This window comes from Aureobasidium pullulans (assembly GCF_000721785.1).
Source record: "Aureobasidium pullulans EXF-150 unplaced genomic scaffold scaffold_8, whole genome shotgun sequence".
NCBI classification, from domain to species: Eukaryota; Fungi; Ascomycota; class Dothideomycetes; order Dothideales; family Saccotheciaceae; genus Aureobasidium; species Aureobasidium pullulans.
Genome location: NW_021941028.1, coordinates 424,616 through 451,998, shown reverse-complemented (window position 1 = coordinate 451,998; position 27,383 = coordinate 424,616). Strand labels below are relative to the sequence as shown.

Below are 27,383 nucleotides of genomic sequence, written 5' to 3'. Positions count from 1 at the left end.
GAATTCACGAATCGATCGTATGAAGCACGCCATCATGGAGCTGTCATTCTGAAGCGGGGTACCGGAGTACAAGACATGAACTCGTCCTTTCACCTTCCCAACATTTCGATTCAAGCTATCCTGCATTCGTTTCAAAGCATTCCAATATGAGACCGGCACTGATAGCTGCTGCATGCGCCGCGATCGGTAGCGTCACAGGCCAGCAACAATTACTCGGTCAAGAATCACAAACGACTAAACCGCCGAATATAGTCTTCATCTTGACCGACGATCAAGATGTTCACCTCCAATCGCTTGATTATATGCCCTTGGTGCGAAAAAACCTGCTGGAAAAAGGAACTTACTATGATAAACACTATTGCACGACTGCAGTGTGCTGTCCAGCCAGAGTTACTCTTTTTACTGGTAAAGCTGCACACAACACCAACATCACTGATGTCAATCCACCATATGGCGGCTATCCCAAATTCGTCAAGCAAGGTTTCAATTCGAAATATCTGCCTGTCTGGTTGCAGGAAGCCGGGTACAATGTTTACTATACTGGCAAGCTTTTCAATGCTCATAATGTGGACAACTACGATTCACCTTATCCTGCTGGATTCACAAGTTCAGTAAGAGCATCGATCACGAACTTAGGGAAGGAGCTAATGTCTGCAGGACTTCCTTCTCGATCCGTTTACATACAACTATCTCAACAGCTCTTTCCAACGCAACCAAGAACCACCCGTAAGCCACGAGGGCGAATACGTCACTGATGTGATGGCTCAAAAAGCTTATGGCCTTCTCGATGAAGCTGTAGAAGCAAAGAAGCCTTTTTTCCTTATGGTTGCGCCAAGTTCACCTCATGCCGATATCCAGAACAACAGCGGTTCACTTACCTTTGATGCCCCAGTATCAGCTCCTCGCCACCGGGATCTATTCAAACACGTCAAAGTACCAAGAACAGTAAACTTCAATCCAAACGTACCTTCGGGTGCCAATTGGATACGAGCACTCGATCAACAAAATACCACAAATGTAGACTGGAACGATCACTTCTACCGCCAGCGACTTCGCTCCCTCCAAGCCGTCGACGAGATGGTAGATGGACTTTTCGAGCGGCTAAAATCACACGACTTACTCGACAACACATACATCTTCTACAGCAGTGACAACGGCTTCCATATAGGCCAACACCGAATGCAACCAGGAAAATCCACCGGCTGCGAAGAAGACATCAACATCCCCCTCATCGTCCGTGGCCCGAACGTCCCGATCAACGAGACCACTCAATTAGTCTCCAGCCACACAGACATTGCAGCGACCATCTTCTCCATCGCCAACATTCCCCTCCGTGACGATTTTGACGGCTTGCCAATCCCTCTCACTGCACCTGCCATCGAATCAGCAATTTCCAAACGTCGCGAACACGTTCAGGTCGAATACTGGGGATTCGCTGGTGGTGAAGGGATTTACGACCGCCGTTTACACATCAACAATACATTCAAAGGTATCAGAATCGTTGGGGAAGGGTATAACCTGTACTATCAGATTTGGTGTACAAACGAGCATGAGCTTTACGACATGTCCAAAGATCCAGGACAGATGAAGAATTTGCTGTTAGATGATAGTAGGGTAGATGTTGTGGCAGGTCATCCGATTGAGAGAGTGGTGGAGAGATTGGACGCATTGCTCATGGTGCAGAAATCTTGCACGGGCGAAGTCTGCAGAGAACCGTGGAGATCTCTGCATCCCGATGGAAAAGTGATGACTTTAGAGGATGCGATGGCTAGTAGATACGACAAGTTCTACGAAAAGCAAGTCAAGGTAGAGTGGGATTTCTGTCACAATGGCTATGTGCCCGAGGCCGAAGGACCAATGTTTGAGGATCGAGGTGTAGAGTTTAGAGACGATGGATTCATGTGGCCGGATTGGGTTTGAGATGGATGTCGCGGCATATCATTGTGTTACTGCAGTCAGCCGAAATCCGGAGGAGGTGTGAGGCATGCTGACTGGCTGATCATCATGAAGGATTCGTGGTTCATGTAAGCTGCATAACTAGCGAATGCACGTGCGATGCTTGACCGTAAATAAGATTGGATATTCATGCATGCGAGAGAACCGAAGATACGTCTTATGGTTTGATCCGGATAATGGTGACACAAATTACTAGGCCCTTGCCAATATCAAGGTTAAAGGAAGGTCTGGACAAAGTTTGCGATAGTGAGATGTTAGACTGTTATGCTACCCCTCATCAGCCACCCTCACCGGTGACACGAAGATCTTCGTCGCGACTTGATTCAGATGCTTGTCGAACTATTCCACAGCATGTCATCACATCAGCAATTACCATCAGAGTCTAGGCCGACAAGACATATATAAACAGTCGAGACATGTCTCACAAACCCACCTCAAACATCCAACTGCTGACTTGCACATCATCATGAACGGCAACATGAATCTTTATGCCAAATTGGACGGTGGAGATGCAATCCCCATTAAGAAATCTATCTGGACGACGTTCACAACCGTAGCAAAGGAGAAACCGGACCACGTCGCCGTTGTGTCGCGCAGCCAGCCATCTGATCTTCTTGCCTCTGTAGTTGGCAAGACTTCCAACAACCCCAAGGTCGGCCTGGAGTGGACGTACGCGCAGCTTGCCCAGGGCGCCCTCAACATTGCCTCTGTGATGAAGAGCTATGGTGTCAGGCAGAACTCGGTACTCCTCGCATTCCTTCCTCCAGTATGTGCGGAATGGTCACTGCTCTGGTGGATGGCGAACTGCCTCGGGGTCACTCTTGTGACTATCGACAAGCGAGCTCTGGAGCCAGCAAGAGTAGACGAATTGACCTTCTATATTCGTTCGCTCCAGCCGGAGTCTGTGGTTGTTTATGAGAGCCAAGATGCTGCGGCGGTGGATGATATTTGTGCTGAGCTGCAGCATTCAATCAAGAGCAAGGTGACTCTCGATGCCGGTGATGGTACTGCAGGTTGGACTGGACTCGCAACCTTCGACTCATCAGTCAACAGTAATGACCACGCTGTCGATACCAACGACACGGACTACGATCGCACAGCCGTCATCCTTTACACTTCTGGCACATCAACGGGACAGCCCAAAGGCTGTCCCTTGACAGAGAAGAATCTCGTCTTCGGTTGGTTGATTAGCAAACCTTTTTCCTCCAAGGTAACAGGTGTCGCCACAAGGATCATCATGATGTTCGCCAACTCGAGAGCCATCAACTTGCAGATGTGTAGTAAGTGCTGGCTTATCGGTGGCACAGTCGTATATCTCTCCACGGGCTTCACACCAGAAGGCGTGCTGTCGACCACCAAGCAAGAAGCAATCACTGATTCCATAATAATCCCCCCGATGTTGGGAGCGATTGTCAGCCATCCCACATTCTCTAAAGAAAGTGTGAAGAGTGTTGACAGGGTGTTCGTGGGAGGTGATATGGCAATGGCAGAGCTTCAGGACGTGGTTACGGAGAATTTTGTCAACGCACAGATTGTCTCTGTATACGGCATGACCGAAGGCCTCGGGGTAGTCGGATGGCCTGACACCCGGGTCCCAACACGCATCCCTGTATCAATGGGTCTGCTCGCACAAGGCTCCATTCTTCCCGGTAGTGTTCTCAAGATTGTCGACGACGATGGTGCTGTCACCAAAAGGGAAGAGACTGGAGATATACACATCATGAGTCCTGTGATGATCGAATCATACCGCGACAACATGGCTGCGGACACCTTTTACGAGGATGAAGAGGGTCGATGGTTCAAGACTGGCGATGTCGGCTTCATCGACAAGAAAGACCATTTCTACGTCTTGGGAAGAAAGAAGGACATCATCAAAAGACTCGGTGTGCCTGTTCCTCCAATCTTGCTAGAAAACGTCCTTGCCAGCTTCGGAGGTGTACAAGTAAGTCTGAATGAGCGTGCCACTCAGGAGCTTCGCTAACGTATGGTAAAGGCATCGGTCATTGGTCTGCCAAACCAAAGACTAGGAACGGAGATAGTGGCTGTGGTATCGAACGTACCCAAAGCAACTCCTCAGGAGTTGAAGAATCTGGTAGTGGAGCATCTGGGTCCAGATTATGCACTTAGCAAAGTGTTCGCGCTGCAAGAGCTCGGGATGCAAGAATTTCCGGTGAATGTTACTGGCAAGGTGATGAAAATTGAATTGCGCAAGGCTGTTGAGGGTGTTCTGTCAAGAGAGTCGTGACGATGTAGCTAAGTGGTCAGGGTCGAGGTCAGATAGAGCTGTTACCCAAGATTGATATTATTCCTCTACGTCAATTGAACATCAATAGGTTCTCGATTGATGTCCCATTGCGATGAATAAGGTAGGCTGGATAGTGGAAGTTTCCAGACAAAATTTTGTATCGGGCGGGAAATCCAGTGGTGGTCGAAAATTCGTCTCCAACTGTTTTGTTGTGCGTCGTTTGTTCTGCGCTTCTCGCAAACAATTCATTCATAACAACGCGCATCAAATCCATTCGCAACTGGTCTTACGCAGAAGCAAGGTACCTTTTCAATCACACGGCTTCCCCGTTCAAAGCTGACCACATCCTATAGCAACCAAGTGTCTAAGATGTCGGACACCTCTGGCGATAGCGAGAGCTCAGTCGAGTATGATGGTCTGAAACCTTTTCTTTCCAGGCACAAGAGCGCGCACTCAGTAGCTCAAAGTATGAGCCGCGACGACAATGACAGCGAGTCCGACACCGACTCCTCAAGCGAGGAAGAGGGCGAAGGCGACGAACTTGTTGGCCAAACTGCCATGTCCAAGAAGCTGGGCTACCCGTATGTCTTTGGCATGAAGAGCGAAATCCATCTCGTCAAGACTTGGTTGAAAGGGCTTGCCAACGAGTCTATACATGAACAAGTCTGCATCACCAAGCAGCACATCCGCCATGACAAGAGAATCATGGACAACTTGGGACATTGTCTGAAAGACGCTGCCCCCATGGCCGACAAGTATGTTGCGCACCGACGAGCCATACCAATAGTAAGTGCTGACGTTCTCTCACAGGGTATCGCAATTTATGTCCGCCTCAGTCCAGAAGTCTGTTGCATCGTACTTCGACAAGGCCACCAAGAAGATACTCGCAGCCGAAGGAACCGGAAGTGCTCTCCTGAAGGATCTTCTGGCCATAAACTCTTTCAGATCTGAGATGTTGGAGGCGATTGAGCAGGAAGTGATCCTGAACGACGATTTCCCTCACGCCAAGATGGGCGCACTCAACACGGAGATCAGCAAGGTCGTCAACTCTCACCTCAAGACCGTATTGCTCACAGAAGCAAAAAAGAAGTCCGAGGTCAGACTGCAGAAGAAGCTTGATGCAGACAGGATGAAGGCCAACGAAGCACTCGAGAAGGAGCTCAAGGAGATTGGTTTGACAAACTGAAGGGCCTGACAATATGTTATGATGGCCAGTCGTCAATCACACTGGTACTTACTTCATAGCACACTTTTTAACACGGCTTCGGCCAATATGGATTACCGATCGCTTGATCCAGACTCAAGATCCTTCCATGTGCTCATAGGTTTCACTCTGATGGCCGGTTCTTTCACTGCAGTTAGAACTGTCCTCACATCATCCCAGGTGCCCGACCTCTGCCACGCGCGTAGCGGTAACGGTGCACGATAATTTCTCAAATAGAGTCGTATCCTGTGAGAGCATGTCAAACAGTTCATCTCTGTGAACAACTCGAGAAAGATTGAACATAGGATTACGCTTGGACTCTCACTGGAGGCTGTTCCATTCTCGAAATGCAAGAGGATCTTCGAGATTGTTTGTTTGTCCGGTGAGAGAGGCTGATCATGTATTGCTACAGCTTCAACATCTCTTGAGACGGTGACGGTGACGGAACTTTGCACTTGGGAAGGATTGAAGGACGGACCAAGAGTACCCGAGATGCACAGACCATTTGTGATGTCATTTCGATCACGCTGGAAATCTGACGGATATTTTCCAAGGATGCGACTGCCATTTGCAAGGCTGACGATGTTAACTTCATCAAGGAAGGACTCACGAGCGACATGGCAAAAATAGCCTTGAATTGTCCGGTGGCGCAGAGCCAAGCTTTGTCAAGCCTCGAGTCACGAAGTCTTTCTGGACGAGAACTGACAATAGTACACAAAAATACAGATATATCTTGCGGATACAAAGTGTTTGATGAGGCCATTTCGCCGTTGATGCTGCCTTCGCAACACTGCAGTCTCCGGTGGGCTTTGCATCAAGGCTTCTCGTGTTTCTTAATATCTTCCGGACCGGATGGTCGCGGCCAGGTTCTCAGGGCTTCTCAGACTGCGAACCCAGTATGCAAGGCAGTTCGAGACTCCACGTCATTTATAGGCGAACACCGACTGAGTGGTTTGTCTCGCCAATTGTGAACAGTCGCGATGGGCGGCAGAATGATTGAAGACGCTCGGGCAAGAACCAAACGCCTCCGCACCAAGGCCTTCGCGTCGTCTGGGGGCTCCGCGTTGGAGTTCCCCAATGTTTTGTCGATCTGATTGGTGGCATTCATCCTGCTCGTACAACTCCTAGATCTTACATACCTAGGGCGTGGTCAAGACCTTGATGCTCCGGCGGGCTTGGCTCCACCACAAGCATTAGTGAGGTCTTAGCGGGTTTCGACAAGCATCGAAATGACTTGACTCGGTTGCTTTGTCTTGCTTGGGGAGCTTAGCGGGCTGGGGGCCAACGGGGAAACAGAGTTTCGGTGAGTCTTTCCTTCCTTTTCTACATCCAACTTCCGCGCTTGTAGGCTGTTTGAAGGCGCAGACGTGGCTTGAATATTGCAGGCGTCTATCAAGAGTCCGTATAAGAGCCATGAGTACTCTCTACATACTTCATGAAGAACACATCATGTTATGATGGCTCATGATTATTTACTGATAGTGAGCCCATCCGTGCCCATAGATCCACTTCCGGGAAAATGCGTTCCCGCGTGTCATGCCGTATCATCGCCGTCGCTAACCAACGACCCCAACTTTCACCATGGTATCCACATGAGCAACATTGACCACTTCCTGGTAGCTAGGGTTTGTTGATACGGTTGATTGCAATCTGGATTATGGAGAGCTTCCCCATGGGCCTTGTGGGGACGTCCGCATCTCTATAAGACCTCTCTGCCCATCCAGAATTTGTTCTATTCTCATCTCTCCACATCGACACGGACAAATATCAACCAGAGCAACATGTCGTCGTTACACGATGAGAAGGTCAACGACCTCAAGGACTCCTCCGCTTTCCACGCCGAAGTTTTGGGCGACAAGGAAGTCTTGGGCAATGCATACGAAGCCGAAACTCGCGAGCATGAGATGGGCATGTGGGAGGCTGTCAAAAGTTATCCTTGGGCCTGTCTCTGGGCATTCATCATGTGCTTTACTATTGTAAGTTGAGGATATCGACGATTGTCGAGAACGGTCACTGACTCTCTGAAGGTCATGGAATCATTCGACATGTTCCTGAACGGTAACTTCGTTGCCCTCGGTGCTTTCCAGCAAAAGTACGGTGTTATGGTTGCGGCTGGAGAGTTCTCAATCCCTACCAAGTGGCAGAGCGCCCTTTTCCAAGCCGGTCAATGTGGTGCCTTTGTTGGTGTCTTCCTCGCTGGACCTATCACCAACCGTATCGGTTACCGATGGACTACCATCCTGGGTCTGATTCTCATGATTCTCACCATCTTTGTCTCGTTCTTCGTAAGTGAAATGAACACTACACCACAGCTATCGACTAAACGTATCTCAGGCCAACTCGCTCGCACTTCTTGTAGTCGGCCAAGCACTGGAGGGTATTCCATGGGGCTTCTTCATCGCCAACTCTCCTGCATATGCGTCCGAAATTGTACCCCTAGCGCTCCGTGGTGCCTGCACGGCTACTCTGCAGATGTCATGGTCAATTGGTTCCATCATCGTCGCTGCCGCAACATACTCTTACAACAAACGTAACGACGAGTGGGCTTGGAGAGTTCCTATCGCCCTCCAATGGATCTTCCCTGTTCCTCTTTTGGTTCTCGTTTGGCTTTCACCTGAATCTCCGTGGTGGCTTATCAGACGCGGACGCAAGGAGGAAGCTCTTCGCTCAATCAAGCGCCTTGGAAGCAAACGCGAGGGCAACAACGAGGAGACTCTTGCCATGATGGAGCGAACTGTTGAGATCGAGGCTCAAGCTGGAGGCGCTCCCAAGCTCACTGACTTGTTTAAGGGCAACGATCTCAGACGTACACTCATCACCTGTTTCATCTACATGTCTCAGAACTTTGCTGGTAACCACTTGAATAAGTGGAAGAGTAACAGAGTGCTTAATTCTCTGTGATCTATGGGACTAGCTACGGCTATATAACTAGCTATCAAACAAAGAACTGTAGCTGTAGGCAAACAGCAAAGCTCTAGATCAAAGATATNCCTTTGTGTTAACATACCGAGTACTGATGACTCCGGCAAGATTCAGCTCGCGAAGGTAGTGAAATTTGATGTTAATGTGCTTAGAGCGGTCATGAAACTCCGGATTACGAGTGAGCTTTAAAGCAGCCTCATTATCTATGTGCAGAGGAACATTTGAGGTGGCGATATCATGCATTCTAAGTTCTTGCAGAAGACCGGTTAGCCATACGAGTTCCTGAGCAGCTTTGTGAGCTGCAATGTATTCCGATTCGTAGGTTGAGAGGGCAACTGCCTTTTGACGCTTCGACGACCATAAAATTAGAGCTCCTAAGAGCATCACAACCTAGCCGCTAGTGGAGCGAGCGGTATCCTTGCAACCACCCCAATCTGCATCAGAGTATGCATGCAGGTTGCTCTAGTTCCCCGACGCGTAGTGAAGACCCAGGGTTAGGGTGGCTTTTATGTAGGCTAATATGTGATTAATAGCGGCCATGTGAGGGTCACTAGGATTGGAGTTGAACCTAGAAACGACTCCCACAGCCTCGGCGATATCTGGACGTGCAATGCAGGACAGATAGAGTAGTGACCCAACTTTGCTTTGGTAAAGCGTAATGAATGCCTTTGATTTTGGAGCATCAAGATTCTTAGTCAACTTGCAGTCAGTCCTTATAGGGATATGGCATGGGTGAATATCGAGCATGCCGAAACGCTCAAGGACCTGGTGGATGTATGCAGCTTGATGTAGATGAATATCACCGTTATCACGCTGCTCAACATGTAGACCTAAGTAGTAAGAGCAAGAGCCCAGATCTGTCATGGAGAACTTGCTGTTCAATAGAGCCTTCGTTGATTCAATTTCCGCATCTGTCTTAGCGAAGATCTTGATGTCATCGACGTAGGCGTCAATAAACATAGGGCGAGGTCCTTGGTGAATGAAGATGTAAGGGTCGTATTTGGAGGGGACCTAGCCATTGTCAGTCAAGAAATTTGACAAGTGGATCGCCCATTGTCTTAGCGATTGTTTCAGTCCATAGAGAGCCTTGTTGAGATGAAGGACATAATCTACGGGGTGTAGAAAACCTTTAGGGGGTTGGATGTAAAGGTCATGTTCAATGTCGCCATGTAGGAAAGCCGTCTTAACATCCATTTAGTGACACTTCTAGCCGTATCTTGCTTGAAGAGCGAACAAAAGACGATACGATGTGGCTTTAACAACCGAAGCATAGGTCTCGTCGTAATCTTGGCCTTCCACTTAAGTAAAACCACGAACAACGAACCGAGCTTTGTACTTAGCTACTAATCCATCAGGCGCCAGCTTCTTCTTAAAGACCCATCGAGTAGACAAGATCTTCTTTCCATGAGGACGTAAAACAACGTTCCATATGTTGTTTTGGAGCAGACTTATATACTCATCTTCTATGGCCAGTTTCCATTGGTGTGCATCAGGCATAGACAATGCTTGTTTATGTGTGCGTGGTTCGGAAGATGTGGTTAAGGACGGTAAGGTAAGAAGAAACATCTTTGTCGCCGATGTTTGAGACAGCCGAGTGAGAAATAGGTCAGGGTGATGTTCTTAGGTTAGTCTCACGGCAAGTGCTATGATGTGACGAAAAGATCGAATCTTCTCAATTGCAGACAATTTTTCGTCAGAGTCGGCTTCGTCTCCAGATTGACTGTCATGACCCTCAGTGTTTGTAGGCGCAGTAGGAGATTTAGGCGTTTCTGAATGCGTGGTGGAATCGTGCGCCCACTGTTAGAGACGCTTAGATGATTTCAACGCAGCGTCCTTAATGAACTCCTTAGTAATGGGAGCACCTAAATTAAGATCCAAATCCAGATCTCCAGCGTCGCTGTCTTCTTCTTCTTTAGAGTCCGAAGTGGAGTCACTGTACTTAGATGACTCCTCCTTATCTAGGTTAGCATGTAGAGCAGCTTTACGCTCTGCGCGCTTTGTCTTTCTTAACTGACTGCTGTACTCGGTATTTGTAGAAGCAACAAGATAGCCTCCGTCCGGCAATGGTCGCGTACAGTTCGGAGATGTTTCGGAATACTTCTTAGCTTGTTTGATGCACTCGTTGCAAGGGGAGCCCCCGTCTCCGTAATAGGTTTTTCTTCCCTAACGTGACAGGCGATCGCAATTGTAGCAACACTCCGGATTAGGCAAATTCGTCCACTTAGGTTTAATATCGTCCGGGTAGTAGCGATGAAAGACGTTCTCTGCAATGTCGAAGGTGTAAGGCCTACCGGTTTGGACACAATATATGCAGGGCTTCCCGATACATGCCATATTTGCATGTTTGCATGAATTGCACTTCTGAAGGACAGGTTTCCTATTCGGAACTTCAGTCCCCGGAATGTACTTGTGAAGCGCTGTAGAGTCTTTGATGTCCTAGAGTACCAACCGGCGTAAAGCTTGTTCTTCATTTGGCTTGAAAGTAAGGTTGACTTTGGCAGCATTAAACCTGCGGGTGTAAGGAGCCATACGAAGTTTGTCGCCACTAGCAAAGAGATCTGAGAAGATATCGTTGTAGAGATCTAGAGACGCGACTTTGTTATAGTTTCCTGCGACTTCGTCGAAAAACATAAGCTCCTTCGGAGAGAATGTATGCAATTCGGTATTGGACAAGGACTGAGTGGCCACAAGGCCATCGATGAGACCGTTAACTTCCTGTCGGAGTTTCTTTAAGGAAAAAGATCTGTTCACTCTCTTGCCCGCGACTTTCATCTAGCGAAACTTATTACCAAGGTGGATCAATTTCTCATCACTGTGTGTCACAGTAGGGAACATAGCACGGAAGATCTTAAGACGAAAGGAGTTGCTGCGACTGTAGTCTTTTCGTGACTAGATCAGCTAGAAGGCGATAGCCATCCGGGCAGAGTACCATGCCTGGTCTGCAAAGGCTTCGTCCGGATCACGAAAAACCATGTTCACGACTTTCTTCTTTCCTTTGCCGAAGAAGTAATGTGAAGTAACTGGCGCTTCTGTAGCAGAGGGGTGTTCAGACTCGGATGAAGCGCTTAGTAGAACGAAAGGTGATTCCTCAGTGAGATCTATGTTTGCGTTGTTATGCACATGACCATCAATACGAGGAGAAGCAGGGGATTGTTGACGGATAGGGGTGGCTCCGTAGAGATCATCTTCATTAAATTGATCTTGCGCATGACGGTCAGCGGTGTTATCCATTCCCTAGTCAGAGATACTAGAAGAAATGTCTCCGCCGACCTGATCGTACCCGTCAGATGCAAGGGAGGGGTCTAGGACGTCGTCAGGGACACTGAAATCGCTATCGAGAGCTTGTTGAGCCTGTGTAGTACGATCATGGAACGAGGGCTGATCGTGAACGTCGTGTGTACCGACACCATCATCAACTCGGACGGACGAGACTCTCTCGATTTTCTTTGCATCCGAGTTGTAGGCAACAACGACAGCCTCTGATTCGTAGCTAACGAAGTAAAGCAAGCGGCCACGAGGCAATAGAAGGGTCTTTTGGCGGAGCTCAGGAGGAGATGTAAGATACAGTCTACTCCCGAAGATTTTCTCTTTGGAGAGATCAGGTTTTGAGCCATACAAGGCTTCCCATAGTGTGATTTTTCCTTTAAGAGCCCTAGATGGAGCCCTGTTCTTTAACTACACAGCAAGCTCAAAAGCTTGAGGCCAAAGTTCTTTAGGAATGGAGGAATTGGCCAGTGTTTCTTGCGTTCTTCGGCCAATGATGTCTGCAATGCGGCCTGCTAAGTGAGTTTCTCTTAGCATAGCGGAGGAACGTTCACGTCCTGTCCGGAAACCACGTTCTACCACACCATTCATGTAGTGCTGATACGGAACGGCTTTTTCTATGGTAACACTATGCTTCTCAACCCAGCGAACGACCTTATTGTATTTAGGAAGCTCGTTGTCGAACCGATAAGTAGCAATAGTGACAGAGTGTCTACGTTCAATGCGTTTGTGCAATTTCTTGAGGGCTGCAGGTAGTTGATGTTTTGTAGACAGACGCTCGGTCCACGTAAAGCGTGTGGCATCGTCGATAAGTGCGAGAATGTAGTAGGTGCCATCAAGTGCACGTACAGGGTACGGGCCCCACATATCAATGTAGACGAGTTCTCCAAGATTCTGGCGTCGATGAGTTGCAGGATCCCTAGGGACCCGATTGACTGCCTTTGTCGTAGCGCAGACCGGACATATCATCTTGATTCTGGCTTTAATCTGTTGTTCCGTAAGATCAATTCCTTCTGCAACTTTGAGAAGTTTGATCATATTGTCGAAACTAAGGTGACTAAGTCGACGATGCCATGTCTAGACAGGATCGTCATAGTCGATATCGACTTCGGGAGTTGGAAATGGCGGAGGAGATGGTGGAGGATTGTCGGTTTCAGGAACAGAGCCAGGGTTTGATGATTCATCCTCAAGGTCAGAAGAGGTAGACACGTCCTGTGTTTCAGCACCGTCAGGCAAGTTAACATCCTGAGTGGTTTGACTTCGAGCGTTATTGCCCTGTTCGGACGTGCTGTCGTCATCAGCATCTCCCCCATCGTGAGAATCTCCCCCATTGTGAGAATCTCCCCTATCCCTAGATTCTCCCCCGTCGTTAGACTCGTTACCGTGGATTTGTTGATCATCCACGTGAGTTAACATAGCCCGAGGAGGTAGAACGGGATAGGAGTGGGGTGCAAGCTATAGGTGATAGAGACCTTCGACCGCTGGTGCAATTCCAATAAGGATATCATGCGCAGTAGTAATGGTGAGTTCGTCTCGTGACCAAGATCCGCGAAGTCTAGCCTTCTATGCAATGTACGAAAGAGAAAGGATATTGCAGCGTGCTGTAGGTGCGTATGCAACGTTACGAAGTTCAAGTGCAACTAGTTCACCATCACCAATGTCAAGTTGCAGTGTGACTGTACCACCGCCTTCAATGAGGAGGTTTTTATCACCTGCTGCGGTACCCATAGGAAAAGAGAAGGGACGAAACTTGTCAAACCAAGCTTTGTCATTTGTAAGGGAGATGCTTGCTCCTAAATCTGCTATCCACGCGTTTCCTTCAAGGTTCACACCTTCTAACACCATCATAGATGCTAGTACCCTCTTCCCCTTCTCCTGATAACACTAATCCGTCTATGCCTCATCCGTCCTAGAAGAGGCGATTGAGGACGCCTCCGACCCAGAAGGTGTAGTCTGGAACAGTGAATCAGTGAATGTTGCAGGAAGAAGAGAGGAAGAGGTAGGTGTACCTTCGGATTCGTCGTGTGCGATTGATTGTTGCAGTTCGCGCTGCAGCTAAAGCTAAGCCTCGTCATCGTCGCGGCTTATGACATATATATCCATGGCCTCGGTAAGAGCGACCTCCTCGGAGGAAGTGAGAGACACGAAGGACGATGTGTTAGAGGCAGGGGTGTCGTGTTTGAGCGACAGAGCTTAGAGCAAAGACGAGGGAGCCAGATTAATGCCGAAAGGTGAGTGGGTAAGATGAAGATCACATGTAGCCTTCGGAGAATCTTCAAAAGGGACCATGATGAAAGCTGAAGCCGCAGGAGCATCCAAGTTTGAGGTAACAGCAGGGGCATCGACAATTTGAGGATTGTTAGAGGCAATGCGCTCAAGAGTGAGTACGTAAGAGTTAGAGGAGTCAGCAAGCGAAGCCAACTCGCTGTCAATAAGATCCTGCCACATGTTAGAGGAAGACACAGTAGAATCTAAAGAGATACTCTCAGGATAAGCACCAGGGATGCGAACGAGGTCGAAATCATCGTCACTGAAAGGAAGCGGTGTGTTGATTACAAGAGTAAGAGTCAGATCAAGATCTGTCTCAAACGCCTTAGAGCAAAGGGCTTCAAACAACTTACGGTTGCCGACGAGTGCCTGTACGGTGACCTTTAAAGGCTTCTTGTTCTTTTCCTTATCCTTGTCTTTCTTCTTATCAGGTTTGTTGTCTAGACTGATTACCGCGTTGGCGCGAGGCTTAGGCGGAGATTTGGAGGCGTCGTTGCGTAGCTCCGGATGGAGACTCTAGCAGTCCTCTTCCTTATGAGTGCCGTACTTGTTGCAACAGGACAGAAGACGATTAGCGGGCTTGTCGGATGCGTTACGTGCATTCTTAGGGCGAGGTTCGGTAGCGCGAGTAGGCTTCTAAGGTTGTTGAGCCTCGGCGCTCAAGAGCTAAGAGTAGAGCTCTTTTACGGTGTTAGGCAGTGAGGGAGTTCCCGCGAACATGTTCTAGTGGGAGACGGTGAGCGAGAAGGTTAAGGGAAGACTGCGAATAACTTTGGCGATGATCTGGTAATCGGAGTAGCTGCCGTCTAATTCGTTGATGTCGTTTTGTAGGAGAATGACGTTATTCATAAAGGTCGATACGGTGTCGTTCCTAGTGAATTTAAGGTCCTCGAGCTTGGAGAGGGCGATTCCTAGAGCGCGAGCATCTGACATCTAGCAAACAGATTTGATTTCTATGAGAGCGTCGTGAGGGTTGTCAATCTCGGCGATAGTACTGCGGATAGCCGGGTCGACAGACATGGATAGCAGACCTTTAGCGAGACGAAGGCGAGCATCCTGCTTCTTAAACTCGTCCAGATCGAGACGATACTCCTGGATGGAGAGCTTGTAGTCTTCAACTGCCTCCTTATAGCTATCGGAGACGATGTTGGTAGGGAGAGTGACTCCATCCTTGCTATCTTCGGGGATAGCATCGGTCGTCGCGGCCTTGGCCTTGCTGCGAGTAGTGCGAACGGATACGGAGACTAATTGTAGCTTGACAGGACGCTTAGGACGTTCCAGTACGTCCTCCTCACTAGAGATGAGAGACTAGAGGTTCCTAGTCTGAGCGATGGCCTTCAGGTCTCTGTACTAGCGAACGTAGTTGGTTTGTCCGGATAAAGTTTCTACACGGCCGTGGCCGAAAAGCTCGGAAGCGTTAGTGGATGTAGGGGTGGATGACGCCATGGCTATCATCGGGCACTGGCGGTTACACCACTTAAGATGATATTGAAGAAGGATAAAATAGCTAAGTGACTGCGAGGCGGTTACTCAGCACGAGCTCATAACCACTTGAATAAGTGGAAGAGTAACAGAGTGCTTAATTCTCTGTGATCTATGGGACTAGCTACGGCTATATAACTAGCTATCAAACAAAGAACTGTAGCTGTAGGCAAACAGCAAAGCTCTAGATCAAAGATATNGTCGCCGTACAATTTACCTCTACGGCACTGCATTCAACGCTACCATGCTATTCATCCTCGGTGTCTGCGCTACTGTTAAGCAAACCAACGGTACCAACTATGCTCAGGCCTGTCTCGGTATTATCATCTCCTTCGTTTACGCTGGTACTCTCGGACCCATCTCGTACTCTATCATCGCCGAGACTTCGTCCGTTCGTCTTCGTGCCCTGTCCACGGGTGTCGGTCGTGCCGCGTACTATGTTGCTGAGATTCCTATGATCTACCTGGCCTCAAAGCTCCTCAACCCTACCGGATGGAACCTTGCTGGCAAGTGTGGCTACGTTTGGGGTTCCACTGCCGTCATCTGCTGGCTGTCGGCCTACTTCTTCCTTCCCGAGCTCAAGGGTCGCTCGTACCGTGAGCTTGATATCTTGTTCAACCGCAAGACTCCTGCCAGACAATTCAAGAAGACCATCATCGATGTCAAGGATAACGATTAGACAGACGATTTTCTGAGATCTTAGAACAATAAATGTATATATGAATTGACTCTTTTCGACCATACCAGCCGTCTATCTTAACGAAGTCGCGCATGTACATCTGAAAGCGAGGATTCCAAGCCTTCCATGTGTCGAGCTACAACTTGTTGACTTGTCTATTACTTCCAACCTGTGAAACTCATCAAGCATCTATCTAGTGTTTGACTCGTTCGATTCAGCGTTCTCATCGCAAAGGAGAGAGTAAAAGTCGCGATGGCGCGGGAAAGAAGAATAACAGGGTCCGACAGCCAACGAGCTAGCCGAAACACATCCTGGAGGTCGCGATTGATCAGTAAGTATACAGACATCTACTCTACAGAAAGTCCGAGTCATTTTGAGCGGACCGTAAAACCAGGTTACACTGGAAACAATCCAATACTGATGAGCCAATCATATTTTTGTAGGGAAGAAGACTGGCACGAGTCTTTTCTCACATCTCTCATGATCTGATAGGTACGCGGCCAGCAATTTGGGCATTATAAACGATGAACTTGCCTGCTCTTTCACGTACGGCCACAGTCAGCTGAAAACTGGGCATCCCGTCCGCTCTGCCATACATAAGCAGTTGAACGGCAGATTAGTACTACGGTGGGTGACCACGTGGGAATCCCTGCTGCTGTACGTTTTGCTTCGGTACACAGCGATACTTTTTTGGTCCTCCATCACGAATTTGCTCCTTTCCCTCTGAAATTCAGGCATCTCGATATTCAATCTGAAGCTGTGCCTTGAGTTGAGATATCAACGTGCGTTCCGAACATCGACAGTTTGATGTCCGCACGTCCTCTCATAATCCACTGACCCGACAAGAAACAAGTAAATCGCGTCACAGGAGACCTGACTTGTACGCGTTGAATGTTGTCCACCTATCTTTGGCCCACAATCCTCGCTCATCACCCTTGTTGATCAACCTCAGTTTGGCTCTAGCAGCATGCGCCTTTGCGAGGTCGGACTTGATGGCCTTTGGCACTTCCGCATACAGCAAATGGACTGGAGGCTGAAGTTCTAACGGCCGACTTCACATCCGCGTCATGAGCGAAACTCTAAACCAATATCGTGTATAACAACTGCAGGTACTCCTTAATATGTGTAGGCATTTCACCAATCTCTTCGGTGGGACACGAGGGGAAAATGGCGGGACAGATCGATGTTGAGAAAAACATCGAGTCCAAAGGTTTGGAGAAGACGCTCACTTTCGACGATGACCCGTCACTCAATCCACAAAATTTCTCACAGGCGCGCAAGATCCTCATCCTCAGCATAGCAGTACTGCTCACGACGAGTAGTACATGCGGCACATCATTAGCATCTGGAGGTGCCAAGGCAACTCTCCGGGATTTTGGCCTACCTGAAGCATACGGTTGGGAGGTTCTTCCAGTTTCAATCTATCTGGTGGGCTATTTTATCGGTAATACCGCACTGGCACCATTGAGCGAGAACTATGGCAGGAGACCGGTCAATCTCTCGACGATAGTCTTTTATATGATCTGGATGATGGCTTGTGCACTTGCACCGAATTGGGCGGCCTTCAATGTCTTTAGGTTATTGAACGGGTTCTTCTCCGCAGGCGCGCCGGCCACAGTTAGTGGGTGAGATAAAGTAACAATCCTGGCAGCTTCATCGAACTTGCCATGATGGAAATTGTTCTAAGACCTATCTCTCTTTCTAGGATTTGCGCTGATCTCTACTCTGATGACATGCGCCGTGGCCGCGCACTCCTTTGGTACAACATGGCTACCACTCTAGGATCCACCCTCGGTCCTTTGATCTCTGGCTTTGCTGTTTTCGACAACTGGCGGCTGTCTTACTGGATCGGACTCGGTTATGGTGGAATATGTTTCTTGGGTGTACTTTTCCTAATCCCAGAGACCAATTCCAGAACCATACTAGACAAGCGAGCAAAAAAGATCCGCAAAACAGAGGAAACTGATTTACCACGTGGACCTCACGAAGATGATACATTCATCTGGCAAAATCTTCTCACCAAAGTTCTCATTCGTCCTGTCAGGATGCTGTGCAGAGAGCCACTTGTTCTCGGATCTTGTTTGTACCTGGCTTTTCAGTATTCTATCCTGTACATCTACTTACAGTCTTACTCCATTATCTTCCAAGGTATAACCAACCTCAAGGTGCTTTTCACCATAGTGGATACTGACATAAGTAAATTAGACATATACGGCTTCAACACGGGTGAGAAAGGTCTTGCTTTCATCCCAATCGCTGTCGGCACCCTCTCCGCCTTCCCGGTCAACATTCTCATCGAACACGTCTACCTCAACGCCTGCTCTCAAGATTCACCGTGGACAAAACATCACGGTGCCAGAAGACTCCCGGCTGCTTGCATCTCTGGCCCATTAATCGTGACATCCCTCTTCTGGAGCGCATGGACGTCACGGCCTTCAGTCCACTGGTCTAGCTCTGTACTATCAGGAGTTCTCTATGGTTTGGGATATACGTTGAACTTCAATGCATTGTTGAACTATTTGGTCGATGGGTATGCGAGTTATACATCCTCGGCGAATGCAGCGTCAAGCTTAACAAGACAGATCATGGGTGCGGCATTGCCTTTTGCCGCAGTGCCCATGTATGATGCTCTAGGAGTCGGTTGGGCGAGCAGTAAGTAGAATTAAAGTACTCGGCCTCTGATCGCCGAGTTGGGCCGATTTCTCGTATTCGACACCGTTCTATGCTAATTCTTAATCCCAGGTCTATTGGGTTTCGTGGCTGCAATAATGAGTATTATACCTTTTCTTTTCTGGATGTATGGTAAAAAGCTGCTGGAAAAAAGTATCCTAGCACAGGAGCTGGCAAGGGAAAAAGAGCGAGGGTGCAGATAACATTTGGATAATCTGCAATTTTCTTTGACCAGCTCTTGCTTCTGAGCAGTATGTTGTATACATAACAAGTCTCATTTTCATGATCACAACTTGAACGAGGACCAAGTTCTAGATACTGCGTCAACTAAAGCCATCCTTCTCGCAGGTAACACTCCAGAGATTTTCATCAGCCACACTCGACTCATCGATAGCACAACCGAAACGTGACGGCTTCGCCCCTCAAGCTGCGCAGAGCCAGAAGTTTGAGTATGTCAACAACGTTAAGCATCTTATATGGAATGGCTGCGTTGTACGCTATCTTACGTTCTCAGCTGTGTTTCGCGAGAAACTTGTTAGCATCAAGGATCTACAAGTCGCGCTGGCAGGCTAGGGATGTGTTGTCTGCTTAGGTAGAGACGATGGTGCATGCAATACTACCGTTAGCACAATCTGATGCCTCTCATTATATGGTGAAAAGTTGACATCCGACAGACCGGTGTGAACCTCAGCTCAGCCTTGGTCAATAAAGATCCTTGGCGACAACTTATGTGCTCGATGCGGAGTATCAAGTTATAAGCGAGATGTGTAGTTTGTAATCTCAACCTCGCAAAGTTTGGTACCGTTGAAAGAAGACGATGTCTTCAGCTGTGAGTCAAAGGGAAGATTGACGCTCTTGTTCTCGGAGGACCTTGGTCCGCAGTACTATTCGGTGCTATGTGTAAGTTCAGTCTTGCCGTTAAGAGTTTGTAGCAGCATAAGGGTATGCTTCGAAGGAAATCGGCAGCTCCGGGTCCCCAGGCCGGTATGGCGCACCTGTATAACGATACGCCTCTCTTGTGAGGAGGATCAGGGTAGGAGAACATGTTCAGGTGAAGGACCCAACGCACACATCCGTCCCGAGATGTCGTTCGTCCGATATAGGTAGACGTTCACCGTCGGTAAGAACAGCCGTCTGTCAGCATCGAATGTCGGGGATGAATTTGATAGCGCCTGCATGATGCATTACAGTTGAGTGGAAGTGATTCCTCGGCTTATTCGGACAACATTTGAAGACTTATTTTCTTCCAGATCAGCATTGTACCCAGGTAGATGTCGTTGTGGAGGGGCAATCATGGCATGGAAAGAGGAACAGAGTTTATGGCCACTACCGGTTGAGGCTTGTGTGTTCTCAGCTGAGGGCTGAACATGTCGGTGCCCCATGGGTCGTTTTTTTTTTTCGCGGCGGCTTCCAAAGGTAGACCTGGCAGTACACTTTATCGCGAAACTACTTTTCCAAGCCGAATGCACCTTCAGTCGAGTGCAGAGATCAGATTTGAGCAGAGGCAATTTGGAACAAGGAGAGTGTGAGCCAAGCGTCGATGGCATGTGCATCGTTCAGTCATGTTTCAACACTAGAAGCCAGGCCTCAATCGCGACTGCCGGCTAATGTGTTCTGGTCAATATTGACACACAAGGAGTTGCGAACCAAAGCACGAGCAAGTCGCATGTAAGTCGGAACTCTGGGGTACATGTACAGGTCAACTGTCGCAACTCCCTTGGACAATTTCCACCGGATGGTGACTTGCAGAGGATGCGGATTGCCACTGCCACGTTGAGTTAGGTGAACTGACGAGGCCAGCCGTGGGCGATGACGAATACCACACCTGTGTCGGCAAACAGGGGCAGTAGTAACAACATATCGTTGCGACTACTTACCCACGAGGTGGTCGTTACAACGGCGCTTCGAGCCAGATGTTGATGCAGAAAAGAAGTTGAGGTCCGCTTCCATGTTGTCAACCGTTGCAGGGGCCAGCCAATCGGAATCGTTTGAAACTGACAGACGTGAATGTTACTAACACCCACATGGTTTCTTGCCGAATCTTCAAGCTCGACTTGGGGAAAATCGAGTCTCACATCTTGCACCATTCAGCAGCTCAACTTTAACTTGAGTCGGAAGCGATTGTTAGATCAAGATTTGACTTCAATATAGATGGTTCGAATTTTCTTCTCGAAGCCTGTCGCAACCTCCTACTTGCCCTGGCTACTGATGTTCTGAGCATTGCAATGCATCCGAGATCGCGACACCGTGGGAATGGATCGGCTCCAGACGCTTTCGGTATTGTACCTGTAGAAACGGAAAGAGCTCCTGGCTACAGCTTCCCGAGTCCTCGTTTGTGTTCGATGGCTGGCCAGCTCTTCCTGATTCCTCATCCTTGTTCCATCCATCAACCGACTTTCTGTACTTCAACGTCCAACCGTTGTAGATTTCTTCAGCCTACCTACGCTTCAACACAACGGCACGATGACACGGACTCAGCGGCGACCAAAGTCATGCTTCCAGAGGCAGAGAATCATCTCAGAACCGTTGTGACATTCGACGACGATTCATGGCACCCATACACAACTGTACACACGGCTTGGACTATTGCACGCTGGTGGTCAAGACCAGGCAGATGAGTGGCTTCATGACAGTTTGTTGTTGGCCGGGTTAGTCCATCGATGGATATGTCAATGCTATTATGACTTCTCTCGCTGACTCAAGCCTGACATAAGTACAATCATCATGCCATCTCCAGCCCTCAAAGCCAACTCACTCGTTTCGTTCATTCCCCTACAGGTCTAACACCAACTCAGGCCCATCTATACAAGATGCGTGCCGTCACTCTCGTTTCGGCCTTCGCCGCCCTTCCGGTAGCTTTTGCCTCCCCAATCGACTTTGAGCTCAATGCTCGCGCCAGTAAGACTCTTGCAAAAGAATATATGCACAATCGGAATGCTAACCGGAACCTAGCTTGCAAGGCCAGCGACATCGCAGCTGTCAAATCTGCCATCAAAACCAACACTGCCTACTTCTGCGAATTCTACAATGTCGTTGGCGTGGGTTCGTCTTCTCCAATCACCACACTCAGTGCTAGTGCCGTGTCCCAGGCCTGCAAGTGTATTATCACCGCCTCTAGTGATAAATCAGCACCCAAGCGGGATGTTGCAGCCAATGCAAGTTCGAAGACTTGTGATGCTGCCGACCTCAAGGCTGTCAACGCTCAGTTCTCCAACCCCAAGGCATTCTGTACCTACTATGGCACAACCTCTAAAAACCTCTCTGCCGTCTCTGGTCTTACTCCTCAAGAACTCTTTAATGCCTGTCAGTGTGTTCTGGGCAAGGCGACTGTAGCCAAGGCTACAATCAGCAGCAACAAAGCGACGTCGGCATCAAGCACCAAGAAGGTCACCTCGTCCTCTTCGACCAAGAAGGCCACCTCGTCGACAGTCAAGCCCGTTACTTCATCAAAGTCATCATCATCCAAGAGTTCATCAAAGTCCAGCAGTTCTGCCAGAACTTCGTCGTCATCAAAGATTACCAGCAGTACGATCAAGCCTGTCTCCAAGTCTTCATCATCAAGCAAGGTCGTGAGCAGCTCAGTCAAACCTGTCTCCAAGACTTCGTCGTCCAGCAAGATCAGCAGCAGCTCGGTCAAACCTGTCTCGAAAAGCTCATCATCGTCGAAGATTTTCAGCAGCTCGGTCAAGCCCATCTCTAAGACGTCTTCGTCGTCGAGCCACACGGTTACCAGTTCTGCCAAACCTGTCTCAAAGAGCTCTTCCTCGAGTAAGGTTCTCACTAGCTCTGCCAAGCCCGTCACATCTTCTGGCAAGATTAGCAGCAGTTCTATCAAGCCTATCATGACCTCGTCGAGCAAGGTCATCACCAGCTCTACCAAGCCCATAGTCGCTACTTCATCCAACAAGGTGAGCAGCTCATTCGGTTCATCCGGCAAGGTCAGCAGCAGTTCTGCAAAGTCAATCATCAGTAGCAGTTCCTCCAAGGCTATCGTGAGCAGCAGTTCTTCCAAGGCTGTTGTCAGCAGTAGCTCACCCGTAGCGATTACCTCCAGCTCCTCTAAGATCATCAGTTCTAGCACGTCAAAAGCTGCAGTACCTAGCTCCTCGGCCGTTGTTGCTCCCGTCGGTACCAGCAGAAGTAGCAGCAGCTTCGGTACTACCACCGTTGTCGAAACTTCTACTATTGTCCCAGTCGCTTCTTCTTCATCTTCGTCGTCTTCTAGCGTGGATGACCAGTCAAAGTCGAGCTCCATCGCCCAAGAGACAGATGCCGCTGCCAACACCTCTGCTATTGAGACGGATGCTCCTACCACTAGCGCAACAAGCGGAGCAGAGGCCACGAGCACTGTTGACGATGCTGCTACAAGTTCATCCGTAGAGCCAGAAGTTACGAGCACTTCCGTTCAGGCCGAGACCACAAGCTCTGCTGTCGATGCCGGAGTCCCAACCACAAGCTCATCTGTTGTGCCCGAGGTCACGACCGCCGAGTCCATAATCTCAACAGCCACCAGCTCTGCCCTCGAAACTGATGCTCCCGTTAGCAGCTCTACTGAACAGACTCTGGTTGCCCCCGAAGCCACATCGACTGATGCCTCTATCAGTACCAATTCTGTTGTCGAGAACGAGGCTACCAGCACCGGCTTGTCTGCACAAGCTGAGGCTACCAGCAGCTCTGCTGTTGATAGTGAGGTCAGCAGCACTACCTCCACTGCTCAGACTGAGGTTACAAGTTCGTCTGAGCAGAGCGCTGTTGCGCCTGAAACAACCAGCTCCACAGAGTCTTCTGCAAGCTCAGCAATGACCAGCCAGGCTAGTTCTACCGAATCGTCTGCTGTCGCTGCCGAAATGACCAGTTCCACCGATATCGTTGCTCCCGAAACCACCTCATCGGCCACACCCGAGACAGCCAGTTCTGATGTATCGTCTGTCGTTTCTAGAACAGCCAGTACTACAGACTCGGCCTCCTCGTCTTCGGCATCTCCTGATATGACTAGCTCCATCGAGTCTTCTGACTTCGCATCAGTCACTTCTACCGCTACTTCAGAAGTTTCCTCTGACGCCGTTATCCCGACAACATCTTCGTCGGCTGCCTCTGAGGTGTCATCATCTGTTTCATCCGACGAGCTTCCTTCCACAACTGTTCCTGAAGCCACTTCATCGTCTGCGTCAAGCAGTGATGTCTCGTTCTCTGTGTCTCCCGAGGCCACTTCATCTGCATCTCCCTCGGAATCTGCTTCCAGCTTCGTTGCACCTTCTCCGGCGATCGGAGTGGTTTCTACCTCTAGCGCAGTGTCTTCTGATCCTACTTCTGAGTCTACATCATCAAGTATATCAAGCAGCGATGTCTCATCCCCCGCAGCAACTCCCGAGATTACTTTGTCAGCGTCCTCGAGCAGCGAGGTGTCGTCTACATCGGCTCCTGAGGTTACGTCGTCAGCTGTCTCGAGCAACGATGTCTCTTCGTCTGCTAGTGACATTTCGTCTGCACCCACTTCCCAGGCCTCTTCCTCCGTGTTCTCAAGCAGCGAAACCTTCACTTCGTCGTCAGAGACTACCCTACCGGCTTCGTCTTCTTCTGAGTCTAGTTCCAGCTCTTCTGCTTCTCCTACAGCAGTTGAGACTTCATCAGCCAACAGCGGATCATCCTCAATCGTCTCAGCCACCAGCACCGAGATCTCGCAGACAGCATCTACTTCAAGCAGTGAAGTGTCCTCCGCCACCGCCGCTTCTTCAAGCACTGGAGCGTCCTCAAGCGTACCTACCTCAAGCATTGAGACATCTTCAAGTGCCACTCCTTCAAGCAATGGCTCCTCATCAACAAGCGTTTCACCAACAGAGTCTTCGTCGATCCAGAGCGCGACCTCTGCCAGCGCTCAAGTATCATCAACTCAGCCATCTTCGATGGGAAGCAGCACTCCTTCCAGCACTGGAGTATCAAGCTCATCAGACGCTCAGTCGATGTCTACTCAAAGCGTCGTCTCGTCAAGCAGTGTGGTTTCGTCCACTCAGGCCGCTGTTTCTACACCTTCGAGCACCGGAGCCTCCTCGACAGGATTATCTCCAAGTGAGAGCGCCACCAGCTCTTCTGCAACCCAATCTTCGTCTGGGCCAACAATTCCTACAGCTAGCTCCACTTTGTCTTCGAGCAGCGCATCAGTATCCGAGTCTTCATCAGCTCAGAGCGTTGCTCCTTCCGCAACTCAATCATCATTTACCCAAAGCGCATCGTCTACAGCTAGTGTCTCGTCATCCCAGTCTTCCGCAAGCCAGAGTAGCTCGGTTTCAAGCACCCAATCCTCGTCGACGCAGTCGAGCACTGAAGTATCTTCGACTCAATCATCTTCAGTCACGAGCACCGCACCTTCAAGCAGTAATGCATCTTCGGCTCAGTCTTCGTCGACACAAAGCGCCGCACCTTCAAGCAGTAATGCATCTTCGGCTCAGTCTTCGNCACGACCTCTTCGATAACTCAGAATCGACATGAACCACCATTCCTGAGAAGGGTCTCCACTGAGAGAAATATATCTTTGCGCAGCATGTTTTATAGTCTTAATTTGCTTGTTGCGTGTTGGCATTATCTAATATGTAATTCCCGTATACATTTCCTTTGTTTCAACCGATATACTTGATAATTAATATCTCCCTAGCACTCTTGACATGTAAATCTCTTTGCGCAAAGTGAACGCGAGAAGCCAAGCTTGGATTCACTGAGCGTCGAACTTGACACAACAACAACGCCTCTTCTTCTCTATTCACAACAACTACACTTTTTGAACGCGCCTCATAAAATCAGGTATCTAAATATTCTCAAGATGTCTACTCACTACAAGATCACAGAGGCAATCGAGAACAAGAAGCACGAGCGGATCGTGAAATATCTAATCAATCAGAGAAACTTCCCTCCGATTGAGGAAATTGGCCTGGTCACCATCAGCAAGTGGCTCAAGGCCATAGATACCGGGTCTTCTGACAACAAGCTGGCCAGGATGAGAGGCCCTCTGCTCGGACATTTGCGCGCCGCAGCCAATACTCCCATCACCCTGGAGCAACAAAAGGCTCACACAGCAAAGCATGGTGAGAACACGGCCGAGCCAGTCCTCGACTTCCCATTCGCCAAGGGTCGTGGGCTTTCCAAGGAGCAGGAAAAGACGCGCCGCACGCAGCAGAGAAATGCGGAGAAGAGAAAGGCTGCTGAGGCTGCCGAGAAGAGTAAGTTGTCTGGCGTAGGCGTCAAGGACCCTCCTGCCCAGGACTATTTCAATGGCGCACAACCCCCCGGACATGAGCTCTCGCATCATGAGATACTTCTCCTGTTCGATCCCGCCAAAGCCAAAGCCGAGGCCAATGACGAGGAGTTCATGGGCTTCTCTGACGGCGACGACGACGACGACAATGCCCGCCCTGGGCAAGGAACTGGACCTTTGTCGACAGGATTTGGCGCCACTCCTCTCGCCGACCCCGAGAAGGCAGCCATAAAGGAGGAGAAGAGAAAAGCAAAGGCGGCCAAGAAGGAAAAGAAGGCAGCAGAGGCAGCCGAGGAGGAGGAGAAGAGAAAGGCGACCAAGGCGGCCAAGAAGGAGGCTAAGGCTTCCAGAAAGGCGGAGAATGAGAAGGAGGCAGCCGAGGAGGAGGAGAAGAGAAAGGCGGCCAAGGCGGCCAAGAAGGAGGCTAAGGCTTCCAGAAAGGCAGAGAAGGAGAAGGAGAAGAAGGCAGCCGTCATTGCTGCAGTCTACCAGGTCCTGGAGAACATACTCAACAAGGACGAGTCTTTCCAGCCACCATCACCTCCTCTCTTCAAGAACGGGGATGGAAGAATCGTCGAGGTTTTCTCGTCGGATGAAGAGCCCACATTATCCGAATCTCTACCGACGATAAAGTCTCTTGCATCGACTCTCCCCACGTCGTCAGTCAAATCACCAAGCTTGCCATCCTTGCCGGCGAAGAAGGAATCGAAGAAGAGAAAGGCATCAGATGCCTTGAACGATGAGGTCGAGGAGATCGAGAAGTCGAAGAAGAAGGCCAAGGTTTCGAAGAAGGAAAAGGCCAAGAGATAACAAGCCTCGGAATGGGATGGTGGTGTTCCGGTGAAGATGGAGGCAGAGAGCCTCGAGTTTTCGAAGGAGACAAAGAGAGCCGATGCTGTTGCTGTTGAAGTTGTTGGTGGGGATGGTTGTCAGGATGGGAGCGAGAGTGAGAGCGAGAAGGAGTCTTAAGGACGAGGGCGAGAACGACGAGTAGAGGTCACTCTCGCAGGTTCTCCGTCGCTTCTTTGGCACTGTGACATTCCGAAGGTCATCTGCCACTTGATTCTTTTTTTGTTGCCTCTCCAAAGGCTCATCGATTCTTTTTCACACTAACCTCGCGCAGATTTTCATCGTTGATGCTTTTCAGACTGTCCTCTCTAAGACCGTTATCGTACACAGCTTCGCTGAGGTGGTTTTGCAGATTTTCCATAGCCTTTCTATCAAGTTTTTGATCCTCGTTACTGGCCATTGTACATCTGGCCCGAGTTTGCCAGACCTTTCCTCGCACGCTCGCAGGTGTTTGCGTTTCCTCTAATCCAATGTCAAATCATACTACCCTCCGTATATACAAAGATTGGATGATTCCACATATGAGAGAGGTTTGCTTCTCTTACCCTCCACGCTGGATCTCGTCTTCCCTTGACTTGCGTCGGCAGTGTGTTGGTGT

General features: G+C 49.3%; 8 protein-coding genes across 8 annotated transcripts; all 8 read left to right on the top strand.

Annotated features, from left to right (window-relative positions):
- Positions 1–146: 146 nt before the first annotated feature.
- M438DRAFT_374149 (Arylsulphatase) lies at positions 147–1,920 on the top strand (the record flags this gene model as incomplete). The annotated part of the gene is made up of 2 exons (XM_029908479.1): positions 147–611; positions 658–1,920. The coding sequence occupies 2 exons, from the start codon at positions 147–149 to the stop codon at positions 1,918–1,920; spliced, it is 1,728 nt and encodes a 575-aa protein (XP_029761068.1).
- A 502-nt stretch (positions 1,921–2,422) lies between these two features.
- M438DRAFT_272877 (acetyl-CoA synthetase-like protein) lies at positions 2,423–4,201 on the top strand (the record flags this gene model as incomplete). The annotated part of the gene is made up of 2 exons (XM_029900586.1): positions 2,423–3,898; positions 3,950–4,201. 2 exons carry the CDS (start codon positions 2,423–2,425, stop codon positions 4,199–4,201), a joined length of 1,728 nt encoding a protein of 575 aa, XP_029761067.1.
- Positions 4,202–4,253: 52 nt separating this feature from the next.
- M438DRAFT_203089 (uncharacterized protein) lies at positions 4,254–5,303 on the top strand. The gene has a single exon (XM_029899348.1). It carries the CDS (start codon positions 4,571–4,573, stop codon positions 5,150–5,152), a length of 582 nt encoding a protein of 193 aa, XP_029761066.1. The 5' UTR covers positions 4,254–4,570; the 3' UTR covers positions 5,153–5,303.
- Positions 5,304–7,027: 1,724 nt separating this feature from the next.
- M438DRAFT_396746 (general substrate transporter) lies at positions 7,028–16,020 on the top strand (the record flags this gene model as incomplete). Its single annotated transcript, XM_029909275.1, has 4 exons — positions 7,028–7,381; positions 7,433–7,690; positions 7,740–8,272; positions 15,519–16,020. Exons 1-4 carry the CDS (start codon positions 7,187–7,189, stop codon positions 16,018–16,020), a joined length of 1,488 nt encoding a protein of 495 aa, XP_029761065.1. The 5' UTR covers positions 7,028–7,186.
- A 541-nt stretch (positions 16,021–16,561) lies between these two features.
- Positions 16,562–16,722, top strand: M438DRAFT_391970 (uncharacterized protein; the record flags this gene model as incomplete). Its single annotated transcript, XM_029909086.1, has 1 exon — positions 16,562–16,722. A coding segment is annotated over one exon (161 nt), but the record flags the coding sequence as incomplete, so codon positions are not given.
- A 403-nt stretch (positions 16,723–17,125) lies between these two features.
- M438DRAFT_295822 (MFS general substrate transporter) lies at positions 17,126–19,090 on the top strand. Its single transcript, XM_029901887.1, has 4 exons — positions 17,126–17,645; positions 17,726–18,168; positions 18,226–18,672; positions 18,763–19,090. The coding sequence occupies exons 1-4, from the start codon at positions 17,188–17,190 to the stop codon at positions 18,891–18,893; spliced, it is 1,479 nt and encodes a 492-aa protein (XP_029761063.1). The 5' UTR covers positions 17,126–17,187; the 3' UTR covers positions 18,894–19,090.
- Positions 19,091–21,377: 2,287 nt separating this feature from the next.
- Positions 21,378–25,310, top strand: M438DRAFT_405220 (uncharacterized protein). The gene is made up of 2 exons (XM_029909773.1): positions 21,378–21,588; positions 21,643–25,310. Exons 1-2 carry the CDS (start codon positions 21,501–21,503, stop codon positions 25,158–25,160), a joined length of 3,606 nt encoding a protein of 1,201 aa, XP_029761062.1. The 5' UTR covers positions 21,378–21,500; the 3' UTR covers positions 25,161–25,310.
- Positions 25,311–25,469: 159 nt separating this feature from the next.
- On the top strand, positions 25,470–26,746 carry M438DRAFT_364882 (uncharacterized protein; the record flags this gene model as incomplete). Its single annotated transcript, XM_029907755.1, has 1 exon — positions 25,470–26,746. Exon 1 carries the CDS (start codon positions 25,505–25,507, stop codon positions 26,744–26,746), a length of 1,242 nt encoding a protein of 413 aa, XP_029761061.1. The 5' UTR covers positions 25,470–25,504.
- Between the last annotated feature and the right edge of the window lie 637 nt (positions 26,747–27,383).

Coding starts and splice junctions, on each gene's coding strand:
- M438DRAFT_203089 (XM_029899348.1), top strand. CDS start 4,571: ATGTCGGACACCTCTGGCGATAGCGAGAGCTCAGTCGAGTATGATGGT.
- M438DRAFT_295822 (XM_029901887.1), top strand. CDS start 17,188: ATGGCGGGACAGATCGATGTTGAGAAAAACATCGAGTCCAAAGGTTTG. Junction 17,646..17,725: donor GCGCCGGCCACAGTTAGTGG/GTGAGATAAAGT, acceptor CTCTCTTTCTAG/GATTTGCGCTGATCTCTACT. Junction 18,673..18,762: donor AGGAGTCGGTTGGGCGAGCA/GTAAGTAGAATT, acceptor TCTTAATCCCAG/GTCTATTGGGTTTCGTGGCT.